General features: G+C 50.5%; 1 protein-coding gene and 1 non-coding gene across 2 annotated transcripts in view; both read left to right on the top strand.

Moving 5' to 3' along the window:
- The first annotated feature begins 13,984 nt into the window (after nt 1-13,984).
- TRNAG-UCC lies at nt 13,985-14,056 on the top strand. Its single transcript has one exon. It is a non-coding gene; the product is annotated as a tRNA-Gly (tRNA).
- An 887-nt stretch (nt 14,057-14,943) lies between these two features.
- LOC123356618 (vesicle-associated membrane protein 2) overlaps nt 14,944-15,344 on the top strand; it is a 46,045-nt gene continuing 45,644 nt past the window's right edge. The window contains exon 1 of the mRNA XM_044999978.1: nt 14,944-14,961. Coding sequence (XP_044855913.1) covers nt 14,944-14,961 — 18 coding nt within the window. The remainder of the gene's footprint in view (nt 14,962-15,344) is intronic.

The following is a 15,344-nucleotide window of genomic DNA, read 5'->3' as shown; positions in this document are numbered from 1 at the left end:
GTCCATGGTTTGCTCCAGATCATCCCGTCCTCCCAGGGGGAAGGAAATGGCTGCAATGGAGCTGGCTCAGGTAAGGGATTCTCAGGGAGCTGGTGGTGGGTTCTGCTTGGAGGGAGAGGAGCAGTAAATGCATAGGAGGGTGGGAAATGCTAGAGGTGGTGGGAGGCAGGAAATATCTCGGGTGGAGAAAGGGAGGGGACAGGATGTGACAAACCTGCTGACACTAGTGTAGTTTAGGGTGTGATGGGTTGTCACCCCCAGGGGCAGTCTGGGAACCGCTGTGCCCTCTAACCCTCAAGCCTGGCTGACCCTTCTCACACTGTTTTGCTGGAGATTCAGCCAGCCTTTCCAGGCCCTGTTATCACCCAACACAACAGCAGGTGGCGCCATACACCCAACTAAGCTACCTGAGTGCTTTGCCTGAACCACTCAAGGAGAGAGAGAAAATAGCCAATTTCCCAGCTCCCCAACCTTGCACACTTGCTGTAGTATAAATTCAGAATTATACCCTCTTATAGTGCACAGGGATCTCTATAATGTAAGCTCATTAATATAGTTCGCCTTCCCCTCGATATGGGAAAGATGTGCACAGCGAGCTTGTGCTAACCCAGCTGAGATTTTCCCCAGACACTTCACTCAAAATACGCTGGTTAAGATAAAGCATAAAACAAGTTTAATAGCTGCAGAAAGGTAGATTAATTGATTATAAGTGATAACAAACAGATCAAAGCAGATTATTTAGCAAATACCGAAACTCAAACTAAGCCTAACATACTATCTGGATAGAATTTGAATTAGCAGTTTCTCACCCTGACTAATTGATACAAGCAGTCCACCAAGTTTCCATACACAAGCTAGAAAACCCTTTACCCTGGGACCAGCACTCCCCCCACTTCAGTTTTTGTTTCTTAGGTGTTTCCAGGAGTTCTCTTGTGTGGGGAATGAGACTAAGGGATGCTCACCTTATTTGCTTTTCCATATGGCGGGAACCCTTTGTTCCAAACTCAGTTCCCAGTCCAGTTTGTGGAAAAATACAGGTACCAAAATGAAGTTTAGTGTCATGTGGTCTGGTCACAGGCCCTGCTGCGTCATAGTAGCCATGACACATAGGCTGGCTGAAACATTCAGAGGAAGGCTAAGATCTTCTACAGTCCATTGTCTTTGTTGATGAGCCATCAGCACTGTCTGGCTTCTCCATTGTTGTACCTGAAAGGCTCGTTGTGGGTGTTACCCAGAGTAAGCACATTTGAAATACAGATACAGAGTCAATATCCATAACTTCAGATACAAACATGATATGTGCACACAAATAGGATAATCATATTCAGCAAATCATAACTTTTCCAGTGAAATCACACATGATGCATCTTGTACAAAATACATCATAATTATGTCCTAATCATATTATAACCATACCACTATGATGAATATGGGGGTGTAGTGTCAGATAGGGCCTAATTTCAAGGCACAGGTGTTGGGAATGGAACTTACCCTCTTTGTGGAACAGGAAATAACCTTCCCGCCAGGGCTGGGACAACTTCCCAGACTCCCAGTGCTGGAGCCTGAATCTACTGGCACTTCATTAGTTACCACCAACCCCAATAGTTGTGGCAACTGCAAACTTTATCAGTGATGATTTTATACTCTCTTCTAGCTCATGGATAAGAATGTTAAATAGCACAGGGCCAAGAACCAATCCCTGCGGGAACCTGCTAGAAAGAAATCCACTCGACCACGGTTCCCCATTTACTATCACAGTTTTTTATCTATTTAATGTATGCCGTGTTTATTTTGTATCATTCTAGTTTTTTTAGTAAAAATATTGTGCTGATCAAGTCATATCTTTACAGAAGTTTAGGTATATTACATCAATACTATTAGCTGCAACCAAACTTTTGATCTCATCCAATAAGGATATCCCGTTAGTTTGATAGGCTCTATTTTCTCTAAACCTTTGTTAATGGGCACTAATCATATTACCCTTCTTTGATTCTTTATTAATGAATGAAATCCAGTATTGGCTGCACCATTATCTTCACGAGTATAGATGTCAGACTTCAGGTCTTTTAGAAAGTCTTGGATACAAGTTATCCAGACCCGCTGATTTAAACATGTCTGATTTTTAATAGCTGCTGTTTAATGTCCTCATGACTTCTTGTCGGAATGGAAAGAGTGTCGTTGTCAACATCTTATGATATGAGTACATCGTCTGTTTTTCTCCAAATCCAGGAGAGAAATATTTATTGAGGACTTTTAACTCTTCTGCATTATTTTTCATAATTCTGCCATTTCTATCTAGTAAAGTTTGCACTTAATATACTTTTAAAAACTTCCTTCTTATTGTCATTGATTGGTCATTGATTTCTGATAGCTTTCTTTATCAATTTTCTACAATTCTAACTTTCTAACTTCTGTTCTTTACTATTGACTTCTCCTTTCTTCCATATATTTTATTTGGAGAGTGTTTGGATTCCTACCAGGGAGACACCAGTAGGGTCCAGAGCCAGCCCCATCTCCTATATCAAGCTCTGGCTAGTAGGTATGTGATAAATGTGAAGACCCTGCCTCCGTCTGTCAGCTGGGAGACACAAAGGTTCTCTCTTTCCACCCTCTGATGCCGCCTGGCTGCTGTAGGCAAGGAGGGGTGGGACTCTGTTAACATGTGCCTCCCAGAGCGTCTATTTCCCTGGTGCTGCTGTTCTGTGAGTAGTGGGGTTGTGAGTGGGGCAGCAGGTACTGAGTGTTGGACTCTTGCTCTTTCAGGGGCCGGTGACCTTCGAGGAGGTGGTTGTGCATTTCACCAGGGAGGAATGGGCTCTGCTGGACCCCGCTCAGAGAGCCCTCTACTGGGATGTCATGCAGGAGAACTATGAGACTGTGACCTCGCTGGGTAAGGAGTCCTGTCCCCTCCGTTCTTGGAAGGGGAAATGAAGAGTGAAGGTTCATGCCACCCCCACAACACCATCTGTACTCTAACCTCTACTCTGTCCTGTTGCAGCATCCAGGGCCGGCTCCAAGCACCAGCCTACCAAGCACGTGCTTGGGGCGGCACCTTGGGAGGGGGCGGCGATCGGGGGTTGTTTTTGTTGTTTTTGGTTTGGCTAGGCGGCGCTGGGGGGGGCGGGGACTTGGGCGGTGTGACGCGGCACTGGGGGGGGCGGGGACTTGGGCGGTGTGACGCGGCGCTGGGTGGGCGGGGACTTGGGCGGTGCGACGCGGCACTGGGGGGGCGGGGACTTGGGCGGCACGATGCGGCGCTGGGGGGGGCGGGGACTTGGGCAGTGCGACGCGGCGCTGGGGGGGCGGGGACTTGGGTGGCGTGATGCGGCGCTGGGGGAGGCGGGGACTTGGGCGGTGCGACGCGGCGCTGGGGGGCGCGATGCAGCACTTGGGGGTGGGGTCTTGGGCGGTGCGATGCGCCGCTGGGGAGGCAGGGACTTGGGGGACGTGACGCAGCGCTGGGGGGGTGGGGACTTGGGCGGCGCGACGCGGCACTGGGGGGGCAGGGACTTGGGGGGCGTGACGCAGCGCTGGGGGGGTGGGGACTTGGGGGGCGTGACGCAGCGCTGGGGGGGTGGGGACTTGGGGGACGTGACGCAGTGCTGGGGGGGTGGGGACTTGGGCGGCACAACGTGGTGCTGGGGGATACGATGCGGCGCTGGGGGGGTGGGGACTTGGGGGACGTGACGCAGCGCTGGGGGGGTGGGGACTTGAGCGGCGCGACGCTCAGGGAGGGGTCGGGCGGCGCTCGCGGGCGCAGGGCGGCGCTCCTTTTTTTTTGCTTGGGACGGCAAAACTGTTAGAGCCGGCCCTGGCAGCATCACCCCAATATGCCAGTGACACACACACACTACCAGAGACCCTCCCCTGCTGCAGAACACTTTGGGAACAGAGCACAGGAGCCGTATCGCAGTGTCAAATAGCTCCTGTTTGCTCAAGTAAAACTGGGGGTTAGGTCCAGCATAACAAACAGAAGCTTCCTACCCCCGGCCTTCTCTCAAACCCTGAGCCTTCTCTACCCAAACCAGAATGTGCTTGGGATGTAACAAGCAAGCGACTGGAGTCAGAGCTCCTGGTCCAGGGTTACTTATCACACAGACACTCGGTGCGTCCTTAAATGCTGGCTGGGAGTATCCAGACAGGGGAGCTCCAGCAGCAGAACACTGAATCTCACCCAGGATTACAGATGACACAACTCCTCACTGCTCTGGGTTGCACCCAGCATGTGAAAATGGCCTAGGTTGGTAGTGACATTTCTTGAGACATGGAGAGTCTTGCTCCCATATCACCAGGTGTAATAACAATAACAGGAAAGGCTGAATATGGAAAACTGATTGTTCAGCTTGCTTTTGACCTGCATCATATTTTGCAATATATTCCAAATAAGGAAATTAACGTGCAACGTATGTGTCATTGTTTGGGGTTTTAAGCTTTAAAAGGCTTGTGTGATTTTTAGCTCAGGGGGACAGTATTCCAATAGCTGTTGCCCCCTGCGCACTTTTAACCAAAAAAAGAGCCTCAGGCTGTGCTGGTTCAAAATCAATCGTGTGGTCGTTTTCCACAACAAGTTCAAGTGGTCCCTGTGATGGAATGTAAATGTCTTCTTCCCACCTTCCCCCTGCAGGAGAATGGCTGTTTGACCAGCTGTTCGCCTTGCTGTCTCTGAGGAACTGCTCTGTGGGTGTTCCCCAGAATTGTAACTTTTTCAGTAATATCATACTGTAAAATCTCATAACTTTACATACAGTGTTACTACACGTTTTAACAGGAGGATAATATTCAGTAGGTTATGCGTTTTCAAATGATACCTCACAAGCCATACTGTGTACAAAATTGATCATAATTTTCTAGATGAGTGAACACAGGGGTATAGACTGACACAGTGTCAGTGTGTGTGTTCCCAGCAGATATGTGGGTATTTCAGTCCCTCATAAGCACAGTGTTCGGCATCTTCAAGGACCTGGGGAACTGGTCCTGGGAATTCACTGGTTTACCAAGTGTGACACTGTATGGAATTGTGAGACACTTTGGTATTAATAATAAAATAATAATTTAATCTGATAAAATTGCAATGAATCATGCTAGATATGCCATGTAAGGTGTCAGTGAAAATGTTATGATTTGCCAAGTATGATAATTTTGTTTCTATGTTTGTATCACCTTTGTATTGTGAATTATAGATATGTAGGGTATATCTGTATTTCCAGACTTGTGCAGTGTTTCTGGGTGACACCCCCAGACATATTGGCATCAACACTGCCTAGCCTGTTTGATGGCCCATTCAGGGTCATCATCTGTACAATGAGCCCATGGAAAGGACCAAGGGGATACACCTATTGAGTCAGCAAAACATGCCGGGGTATGCCTGTGTAATGAGAACTCCAAGGCTTTTCCATGCCACGTGCTGTGAAGCTTGTGTTTGGGACACAGGAAGTACAGGCCACATGGCAAAAGGAATATAAAGGGCAGCTGCATCATCTCCATTTGTCTTCAATCCCCCTTCCTACCTCTGGAGCACCTTCTCTACAAACTGAACCCTGGAACAAAGGACTGAATGACCCATCCAAGCTGTGGATGTGGTCCAGACAGACTTTCAAGCCAGCAACTCACCAGTACTGCTAAGAACCTGATATATCCATTTTGGAATGTATCTGACTGCTTTCCCATTTAACTTCTTTCTGTCTTTCTTTTGTTTAAACCTTTAGTTTAGATGCTAAAGGATTGTCTGGAAGGATGGAATTTTGGGTAATATCCAAACCTATACTGACCTGGTGATGTGGCTGACCCTTTGGGGTCAGAGGAACACTTTGTTTATGTGAGCAGAGTTTTTAAATAACCTCTCACTGTACTGGACCTAGCTGCTGATTGGGAGTCAGAGAACAGGGATGCAATAAAGGGCCGCGTGATTTCTTTTTTCAGCTTCTCGATAACCCGTGTGGGGGATCAGAAGCACAGTTGGTGACTGGTCGGTGAGTTTAACTTCAGTGTTAACCAGCAGTTTTGGGAGCATCTACTCTCCCTTTTTCAGCCTGTCCTAACTTTGGCATTTTCAGTGAGAACTGCCCCTGGCCCACCAGGTCACACTAAGCACTGAAGTTAAATTAATAGAATGTTTTTTATGACCAAGTCTTATGAAATCAACTGAACTCCTTTGTTTTCTTTCATCTGAGCAGGGTTTCTAATTTTCCAACTTGATGTGATCTCCCAGCTGGAACAAGGGGAAGAGCCATGGGTCCCAGACCTCCAGGGTTCAGAGGAAAGAGAGATCCTGAGATCTTCCTGCACAGGTGAGGAAACATTAAACCACCTCAGAATCTGTAAGTGCCTGAAGGAAACATCTGGGATGCCCAACAAAGCCCTTGGGGAGGTCTCTCAGTTCATTATTGTCCCTAGCAGGGATCATATCCTCAGGGTAAATATAGTTCATGGATTCCTATAGATCCTAGCAGACACCAGGCAGTAGCTTCCTCCCTTCCCCCTGCGTATTTGGATGGGATGTGAAGGCTGAATTCATCCCCCTCCTCTCTCCTATTTGCGGGAAGAGTTTGGGGGAGTTCAGCTCCTGATTTTTATTTGACCTGTCTTCAGCACTTGTTTTGGTTTGCTCTTCCCCTTTCCATCCCTGTCTGAGGTTTCTGTCTCTGTCACAGCAGGTGATGCAATGGCATGTGAGAAAGAGGAGCAGAATTCTCAGCCTGAAAATGTTGAGCCAGTGGGTAAAAACAGAGCATTATCGCAAAGATCGAAAAGGAATATGTCCAAGAGTCATGAGCAGGGAAAATCGTGGGAGATTCAGCACAGACCAGAAACAGAGCATGGAAACCAGCCAGGGGAGAAAGTGGATAAATTTCTTTCCTGTTGGGGAACTCAGAAGGTCCTCATGGAAACCACAACACAGCAGGATATCCTCAGGCGAAAGAGAAAAAATACATGCAGGGAGTGTGGAAAAACCTTCTCTCACAGCTCAGCCCTTTCTGTACATCAGAGAATCCACACAGGGGACAGGCCCTATGAATGCAGTGAGTGTGGGAAAACCTTCAGTCGCAGTTCGCACCTTATTAGTCATCAAACAATCCACAGAGGAGAGAGGCCCTATGAATGCCGTGAGTGTGGGAAATGCTTCACTAGCAGCTCAAACCTTTCTCAACATCAGAGAATCCACACAGGGGAGAGGCCCTTTGAATGCCGTGAGTGTGGGAAATGCTTCACTAGCAGCTCAAACCTTTCTCAACATCAGAGAATCCACACAGGGGAGAGGCCCTTTGAATGCAGTGAGTGTGGGAAAAGCTTCACTAGCAGCTCAGACCTTTCTAAACATCAGAGAATCCACACAGGGGAAAGGCCCTATGAATGCCGTGAGTGTAGGAAAACCTTCAATCGCATTTCACACCTTATTAGGCATCAAACAATCCACAGAGGAGAGAGGCCCTATGAATGCCGTGAGTGTCGGAAATGCTTCACTAGCAGCTCGGCCCTTTCTGATCATCAGAGAATCCACACAGGGGAGAGGCCCTTTGAATGCCGTGAGTGTGGGAAACGCTTCACTAGCAGCTCAAATCTTTCTCAACATCAGAGAATCCACACAGGGGAGAGGCTCTTTGAATGCAGTGAGTGTGGGAAAAGCTTCACTAGCAGCTCAGACCTTTCTCAGCATCAGAGAAACCACACAGGGGAGAGGACCTTTGAATGCCGTGAGTGTGGGAAATGCTTCACTAGCAGCTCAAACCTTTCTCAACATCAGAGAATCCACACGGGGGAGAGGCCCTTTGAATGCCGTGAGTGTGGGAAAAGCTTCACTCAAAGATCAGTCCTTTCTAGACATCAGAGAATCCACACAGGGGACAGGCCCTATGAATGCACTGAGTGCAGGAAAACCTTCAATCGCAGTTCGCACCTTATTAGGCATCAAACAATCCACAAGGAGAGAGGCCCTATGAATGCCGTGAGTGTGGGAAATGCTTCACTAGCAGCTCAAACCTTAGATTTAATTTACCCTGGTTCCTCAACTGTTGCTACAGCTCTAGTACCCATCAATCCAAAGACTGAGAGAAATGGAGAGTTCCAACCATTGTCCTTTTAGTATCTTATTGTTCCTCTCTCTGTTTTTTGTGCTGGCCTTTCTATTCTATCATTTTCTGCCTTTGTTTAGTTGGTAACAGTTGGTTTCCATCACTCACGTTTGTTTGTTTAAATCTCTATCCGTTGTGAAATAAATTTTTTGCTTGTTCGATAACTGTACTCAGGTGGTGTGTGAGATACAGTAGCAATGGTCCACACTAAAACTAGTAACCTGGGATACTTGGGGAAGAGAGGATCTGGGATTTCACCGAGTATCTGGTGATCCGGGCTGGACCCCAGAGGGGGACACATTGAAGGAACTCAAGGGTTAAGGTGGCTGCTGTAGCTCAGAGGCGGGTCCTTGAGTTCCAGCAGGCTGGTGAGTTTGGTCACTAACATCCAGCTGCCAAATGCAAAACTCCCTCTTCCTTGTGGTAGGTGGCAACAAGGAGACTCACAGTCCTCAGCACCCTGAGAAGGGTCACAGTGTGTCTCTATGTTGATCCACCTGTCAAATTCACACCGGGAAAGCTCCCGATAGCACAAAACTCTGCCCTATGAAATCATGGAACATGTGCTCTGTGCTCTGTGAAAGCATGTAAAGAATCCAAGCGCTGGAGGACAGGGTTTGGGTCCAGAGTGACCTAGACAAATTGGAGGATTGGGCCAAAAGAAATCTGAGGAGGTTCAACAAGGAGAAGTGCAGAGTCCTGCACTTAGGACCCAAGAATCCCAGGCACTGCCACAAACTGGGGACTGACGGAGTGAGGGGGGATTTGATAGCAGCCTTCAAGTACCTGAAAGAGCAGCAGTGGGGGCTTTCTCCTGGCCACTTTTGCTGGGCTGGGCAGGCAGCCTGGAGGCCTTTCTAGAAGAGCATTGGGAACGGAGTTAGAAAAACCAATGTGAAAACCAGAACCTCAGGTTTAGACTCATTTATTTATAATATTAAATCTTCAATTCTAGTGTCACAGTCAATACAATTTCTTCAGCCTGATAGTTGCCCAAAGGGAAACTTAACGTCTCTCCAAGGGGAGTGGAGAGAAAGCACTTTTCAGAGTCCAAGAGAGACAAGGCGGGTGAGGGTAAGAGCTTGCAGAGGACCAACCTCTGTTGGTGAAAGAGACAAGCTGTGGAGCTAACCCAGCACCCTTCTTCAGTTCTGTGTAGCCTGGAAGGTCGTCTCTTCCATAACCAGCAGTTAGAACATAAGAACAGCCACACTGAGTCAGACCAGTTCATCTAGCCCACTCTCCCGAAAGTGGCTAATGCCCGGCGCCCCAGAGGACCCCTGGGACCAACATGGATACAACACCACCACAAACAAGGTGAAAAGTCAATGCACATGGGAGAAGCATCTTGTGTTTCCATGGGCGGTAGGTTTGTAGAAATTTTGGTGGTGCCCAGAACCTGCCCAAACTCCGCCCCCCACCTGCCCAAGGTTCTAGGAGGGAGTTTGGGGTGTGGCTGGGGATGAGAGGTTTGGGCTGTGGGAGGGGGCTCAGGGCTATAGCAGAGGGTTGGGGTGTGGGGTGATGGCTGTGTGGTGGGGCTGGGGATGAGGGGTTCATGATGCAGGAGGGGGCTCAGGGTTGGGGCAGACGGTTAGGGTGCAGGGGATGAGGGCTCTGGCTGGGGCTGGGAATGATGGGTTTGGGGTGTGGGAGAGGCTCAGTGCTAGAGCAGAGGGTTGGGGTGTGGGGGGTGAGGGCTCTGTCTGAGGCTGGGGGGTTTGGGGTGTTGGAGAGGCTCAGGGCTGGGGCAGAGGGTTAGGGTGCAGGGGATGAGGGCTGTGTCTGGGATGGGGATAAGGTGTTTGGGGTGTGGGAGGGCTCAGGACTAGGGCAGAGGGTTGGGGTGCAGGGGTGTGTGAGGGCTCTTTCTGGGGCTGGAGATGAGGGGTTTGTGGTGTTGGAGGGGGCTCCGGGCTGGGGCAGAAGGTTGGGGTGTGGGGGGGATGAGGACTCTGGCTGGAACTGGGGATGGGAGGTTTGGGGTGTGGGAGGGCTCAGGGCTGGGGCAGAGGGTTGGGGTGTGTGGGGAGGAATGAAGGCTCTGGCTGGGACTGGGGATGGGAGGTTTGGGGTGTGGGAGGGGCTCAGGGTTCGGGCAGAGGGTTGAGGATGTGGGGGGGTGAAAGCTCTGACTGGGGGTGTGGGCTCTGGGGTGGGGCAGGGCTGGGGATGAGTTTGGGGTGCAGGCAGGCTGCTCCGGGACAAGGGCCAGAAAGGAGGACTCCCCCCAGCCCTTTCCCTGCTGGCAGCAGCAAGCTCTGGGGGAGGAACCCCTCATTCCCCCCCCCCCCCCCCCCAGCAGCACCCTCACTCCCACCACTGTCACTGCAGGTGCTCCTAGGGCCCTTCTCAGGTCCAGGAATCTCCCTCGCCTCCCCCATTATGGGCGCCGGGGGGTGCTGCATGCACCTCCTCCCCTGCTGTTGCCCCTGACTATAGCCTCACTGGGGGTGGGGGATGGGGCTGTCTCCTTGCCCAGCATGGGGCAGGAGTGGTGACTGCAGGGGTGGGGGGGCTGTGATGGTGAAGGGTCCCGCTGGAAAAGGGAAGGGTCTGAGGTGGAAGGGCAGGCTCAGAGTCAGTCTGCCCTGGCAGTGAGTTGGGAAGGGGGGGCACTAGGACCCTGTGGCAGCAGTTGCTGCAGGGAGGCAGCATGGAGCTGCATGGAAGAGGCAGGGACGCTCTGCTCCCTCCGGGGCCCAGGGACATGCATGGGGCCAGCAAGGGGGTGCGGGGGACACTCGGGGGAAGCACGGGGGGTGGCAGGTGGGGCCGGAGGGGAGACCCAGCCCCAAACTTTGGTGGAGCTGGGCCCCAGGCTCTGAATATTGCTGGTGCCCGGGCACCACGTGGGTATATAACTCGCCGCCCATGTGTGTTTCATTCCTTATATCCTAGTCCCATCATGTGGCCATTTCCTTTTCTTCCTTTCTGTTAAAAGCTTTGGTGTTTTGCACAGAAACAGTATTTCCCCAGGAGAGACCCAGGAGTGGGGGGCTGCATTCCTGTGCCAAACAGTCACTGGAAGGGGGCAGACAAAGGCCTTTAGGACGAGGCGTCCGTCACTGTCAAAAGATCATCTCCCTCCTGCAGGTCACTGGCAGCCTGAATTTGTTCCTTATCCTCCCAGAGTCTGGGGGCTGGAATCAGCACTACCCAGCCCCTCCGTATGTACCAGGAACAAACACAAACCTGGTCTTTAAAACAAGCTGTCCCCTTCCTCCTCAGGGAAGATTTTTCTGTGATTGAAGTTGAGCTTCAGTTCCCCTCTCCTAGGGGTGGGGTGGGTGTGGGGCCAGCTCCCAGTGAGATCTGTTTTCACCTTTGCTCCCTTTCAGTCACTCTGGGATCCTAACTCTGCTCCCAGCTGTCAGGCAGCTTCCAGCCCAACCACCCTGCTCACTACCTCCATGGTCATGTCACCCCCTTTGCCAGCACACAGAGCCTGCAGGAAAGCTACTCTTGCCAGATGCGTTGGTGGTATAGTGGTGTGCGTGGGTGTCTTCCAAGCAATTCATCTGGGTTTGATTCCCAGCCAATGCAATAATGGCTTTTCTCTTCTGTTGTTTCCTCATCTGGAAGTGGTTTAATTTCAATCACATTGTGTTACAATCACATTATCAATAGAATGAGACAATAAACGTGTCGAAGTCCAGCAGGTCATACAAGGATGGAGGCACACAAGGGGCTGGAATGTGTCATCTGAGAAAGACAGAACACTTGGAAACCTGCATCTCCCATCCCCTGGCCTTGCGTGTTATAATTCCAGCTCTGTGAGCTGTTTGTAGGATGTTCCAGCACGATGGGGAAATGAAGTTCTGAGTCAGTTTTTGCTCCTGCAGATTCCTTTGCTGTTACAATTATAATGACATGAACAAAAGGGAGGCACAATAAACATAACCCCCAAATTGCAATACAGGTGGGGAAAGAGACGATCACGGTTAAGCCAAACACGTCAAAATAAAAATTAATACTAAAAAAGGGGAGAGGGAAGAGATCAGGTATGTGGAGATCCCCTTGATATTTGAACACACGTTAGAATCAAAGTTCAGACTTGACAGTGGAAAACCCGCAACTACCTGTCTCTCTGAACACCTGTGATGAGCAAGATGGAGTTGGGACACCTGTTCTGCTTCAATCATTTATTGTCTCTCTGTTCTCTCCTTCTTCTCCCCCAATTACTCATCTCCAATGTCTCTGCCTTTCTCCTCTTGCTCCCTCTCCCCTGCCCTTTCCAGGAACTCACAGTCTACAGCATTTAGGACAAGCCAGAGCTCCCATGTTCTGCACATGAGCCTGTGTCAGAGGACGTGTGACCCCGGTCAGAACCAGTCACCAGATCAATATGACCCTTTATGGGCGACTTCTCTGCCTGGTCTGCAATTTACATCTCCTCCCCACCCCGCAAACAGGGTGGGGTACAGCTCTGACTGTGAGGCCTAACAGGAGAAATTTCAGCCCAAAGACAAATTTGTGTGAAATGTTGAGAAATGAAGAGCCCCCCAAATCCCCAGAACTCTAGTGTCACCCCCATGGCACCAGCACAGGGAACCCAGTGAGATGGGGTTACAGAATACAAGGGGGGAGGCAGCAGGGAGAGAGGTGACAGGGAATCTCTTTCTTTCTTTCTCTCGTCACTTTCTGTTCTTCTCTTTCCTTCCAGGAACTGCAGTCACAGCAGGGAGGGGTTTGTCTCCGTGTCTATCACGGAGGTGGTGGAAGTGACGGATTCTGTCCATCCTGTTAGCCATGGTGTTATCTTCATCTTCAAATACCTCTCAGGACATTTAACAGAGGGAGTGAACCCCCCGAAAATGGCTCCCTGTTGAGGCGTTGTACCATACCTGCCCCTGGAGACTGTCTGGTTTTATACTCTTAGAGCTTTTTCTCTTCAAACCGCTTATTCCAATCTCTGGGCCAACCTCCGCATTTCAGAGTTTAGAATTTACTCTCATCACCCTCCTATGGCACTTTCCATGTGACTGAGACAAAGCAAGTGGGGGAAGCTCCGTGGCTAATGAAAACCAACGCTCTGGGTGAGGCCTGAACTCACACCCACAGCTGTATTTCCCCCTGCATGAGCCACTATAGGTGCTTCTTAGACAAACTTGGGCTGTCGGTGGTTATGTGTGTCTGTGCTTCACCACTTTGGCTGCTCTGTGAAAAGCTGATGGTTCAAACAGAAGCTGGTGGGTTTTTGTTTTGTTTTAAGCAATTAGAGTCTAGTACATTTTAACAGGCAGAAAATGTCCTATTCTGGTCTAGCCCCATTTGACTCCTTCTGTCCATCTTCTTCCTTCGCCCTCAGTGTCTTTCCTTCCCCATTGGGGACATGCAGAGATGAACCCCAGTCAGTCTGTGTCACAGAGAGTCAATCTCCTAAGGAATGTGGGTGAAGGATTCCAGCTGAATTAACGCCGTTCACCTGGGTTAGAAACATTTGTTTCTTTCGAGCACATAGTGGGAAATGGGACATTAATTCAGACCCAGGAGGCAAGGCAGAGGCTTCATGATCTTGATCTCCATGAAGGGAGAGAGGATCCCCAGGAAGGAACAGAGCTTCCTTTAGATTCAAGCTGGGTCTCCTGGAAATTGGAAAAGACCCTTGGTCACTGAGGATCTCATGGCATCGTGCTGCTCCAGAGGCTCGAGAGTCTTGGGTGCGGGGAGGGTGTCACTGCACAGTCTGAAATGGAAGGGAGGACCCTGGAAGGGAGGGGAAGGAACAGAAAATGGAGAGGAATGAAACAGAATAAACGCCTCTTCTGTCTCCCATCCCCAACCCAGCAAGAACTGTTATCAGTGGGGAAACTCCCCATGATGAATGGCAGAGACCACAGAGACATTTGCCTCATGCTGAGAAGTAAGGTGACCAGACACTAAGTGTGAAAAATCAGAGACTTTCACCAGATGCATTGGTGGTATAGTGGTGAGCATAGCTGCCTTCCAAGCAGTTGACCTGGGTTCAATTCCCAGCCAATGCAATGATACGATGATTTCTCCACTGGGAATTGGTTTAATTTCAGTCACATTGTTTCAGTTTATCAATGGAATGAGAGAATCAGTGTCCCAAATACCAACAGGTCATTAAACACCCTGTGGAGGAAGAAAGGGGTGGGACTATATAACGAGCAGTTGGAGTCATCCTGGTATTACAACGCTTGGTTTATTTATTTATTTTTAAATTCCTTTACTTCCCTCTCCCTTTTAGACTCAGAGCCTTTAAGGTCAGAAGGGACCAGTGCGATCATCTAGTCCGACCTGCTGCACCTTGCAGGCCAAAAGACCCCACCCACCCACTCCTGTAATAGACCCGGGAGGGGAGGCAGCTCCGTGCTCTGCCCCTACCCCAGGCAGCACAAGGAGGCCCTCTGCTCCCCTCCCCAATGCGTGTGCAGAAATGTGCCAGCAGCACTAAGGTGGCTCCATGCCCACTCTGCCTCTGTCCCTCCGTGCCGCTCCCAGAAGTGGCTGGCATGTCCCAGCATCCCCTGGGGCGGGGGGAGTGTCTCCACGTGCTGCCCCTGCCCTGAGCACCAACTCTGCAGCTCCCATTGGCCAGGAACTGTAGCCAATGGGAGCTCTGGGGGCAGCGCCTGCAGAGAGCAGCACATGGAGATCCCCTGGCCCCACCCACCTAGGAGCTGCTGCCAGAGGGTTGTGTGTACTGGTCACTTTGGGAGCTGCACCACCCCTCCTGCACCCCACCCCCACCCCCAGCACAGAGCCCACACCCAAATTTCCTCCCAGTGCTTTGCTTGTCTTACTTTCACCAGAACCATCCTTCTTCTCCTGGGCTGCAAGTAGCCACCCCTGGGAAGCCAAGAGGCAGGCACAGGATTCTGCCAGGTAAGTGTCCCACAGCGCCGTGATGGACAGTGCGATGAAGGTAAGTCTTCCTGAGGCACAATGAACTGCAACACAGCGAACCACTGGCCAGGCGGTCCGGGCGAAGGGCATTCACTGGAGGTACAAGCTTGTGAGTGACTCCTGAACACAGGGCCCCTTCCCCTTTTAAGGACCTGCTCCTCATGGCCTGCAACTAGAGATGACTTGGCTGCATCTGGTGGGTCACACTCCACCTCAGCCAGTGTCCATGCTCTGGGTGTGTGATCGCTGCCTAATTAGAGTCCCAGACACCTTGTCTATCTAGGAGTTCTTCTGATCTTCCAGCTGTTCAACCAGCCCCTTCATCCCACAAGCATTCCAGGAGGGAGCGGGAGAGGGAGGGGGAAAGCCACTTCACAGGCATTCAGAGAGGGAGAGGAGACA

This window comes from Mauremys mutica, chromosome 26, assembly GCF_020497125.1.
Source record: "Mauremys mutica isolate MM-2020 ecotype Southern chromosome 26, ASM2049712v1, whole genome shotgun sequence".
NCBI lineage: Eukaryota > Metazoa > Chordata > Testudines > Geoemydidae > Mauremys > Mauremys mutica.
The sequence above is the reverse complement of the archived record's forward strand: the minus strand, read 5'-3'. Positions and strand labels throughout refer to the sequence as shown.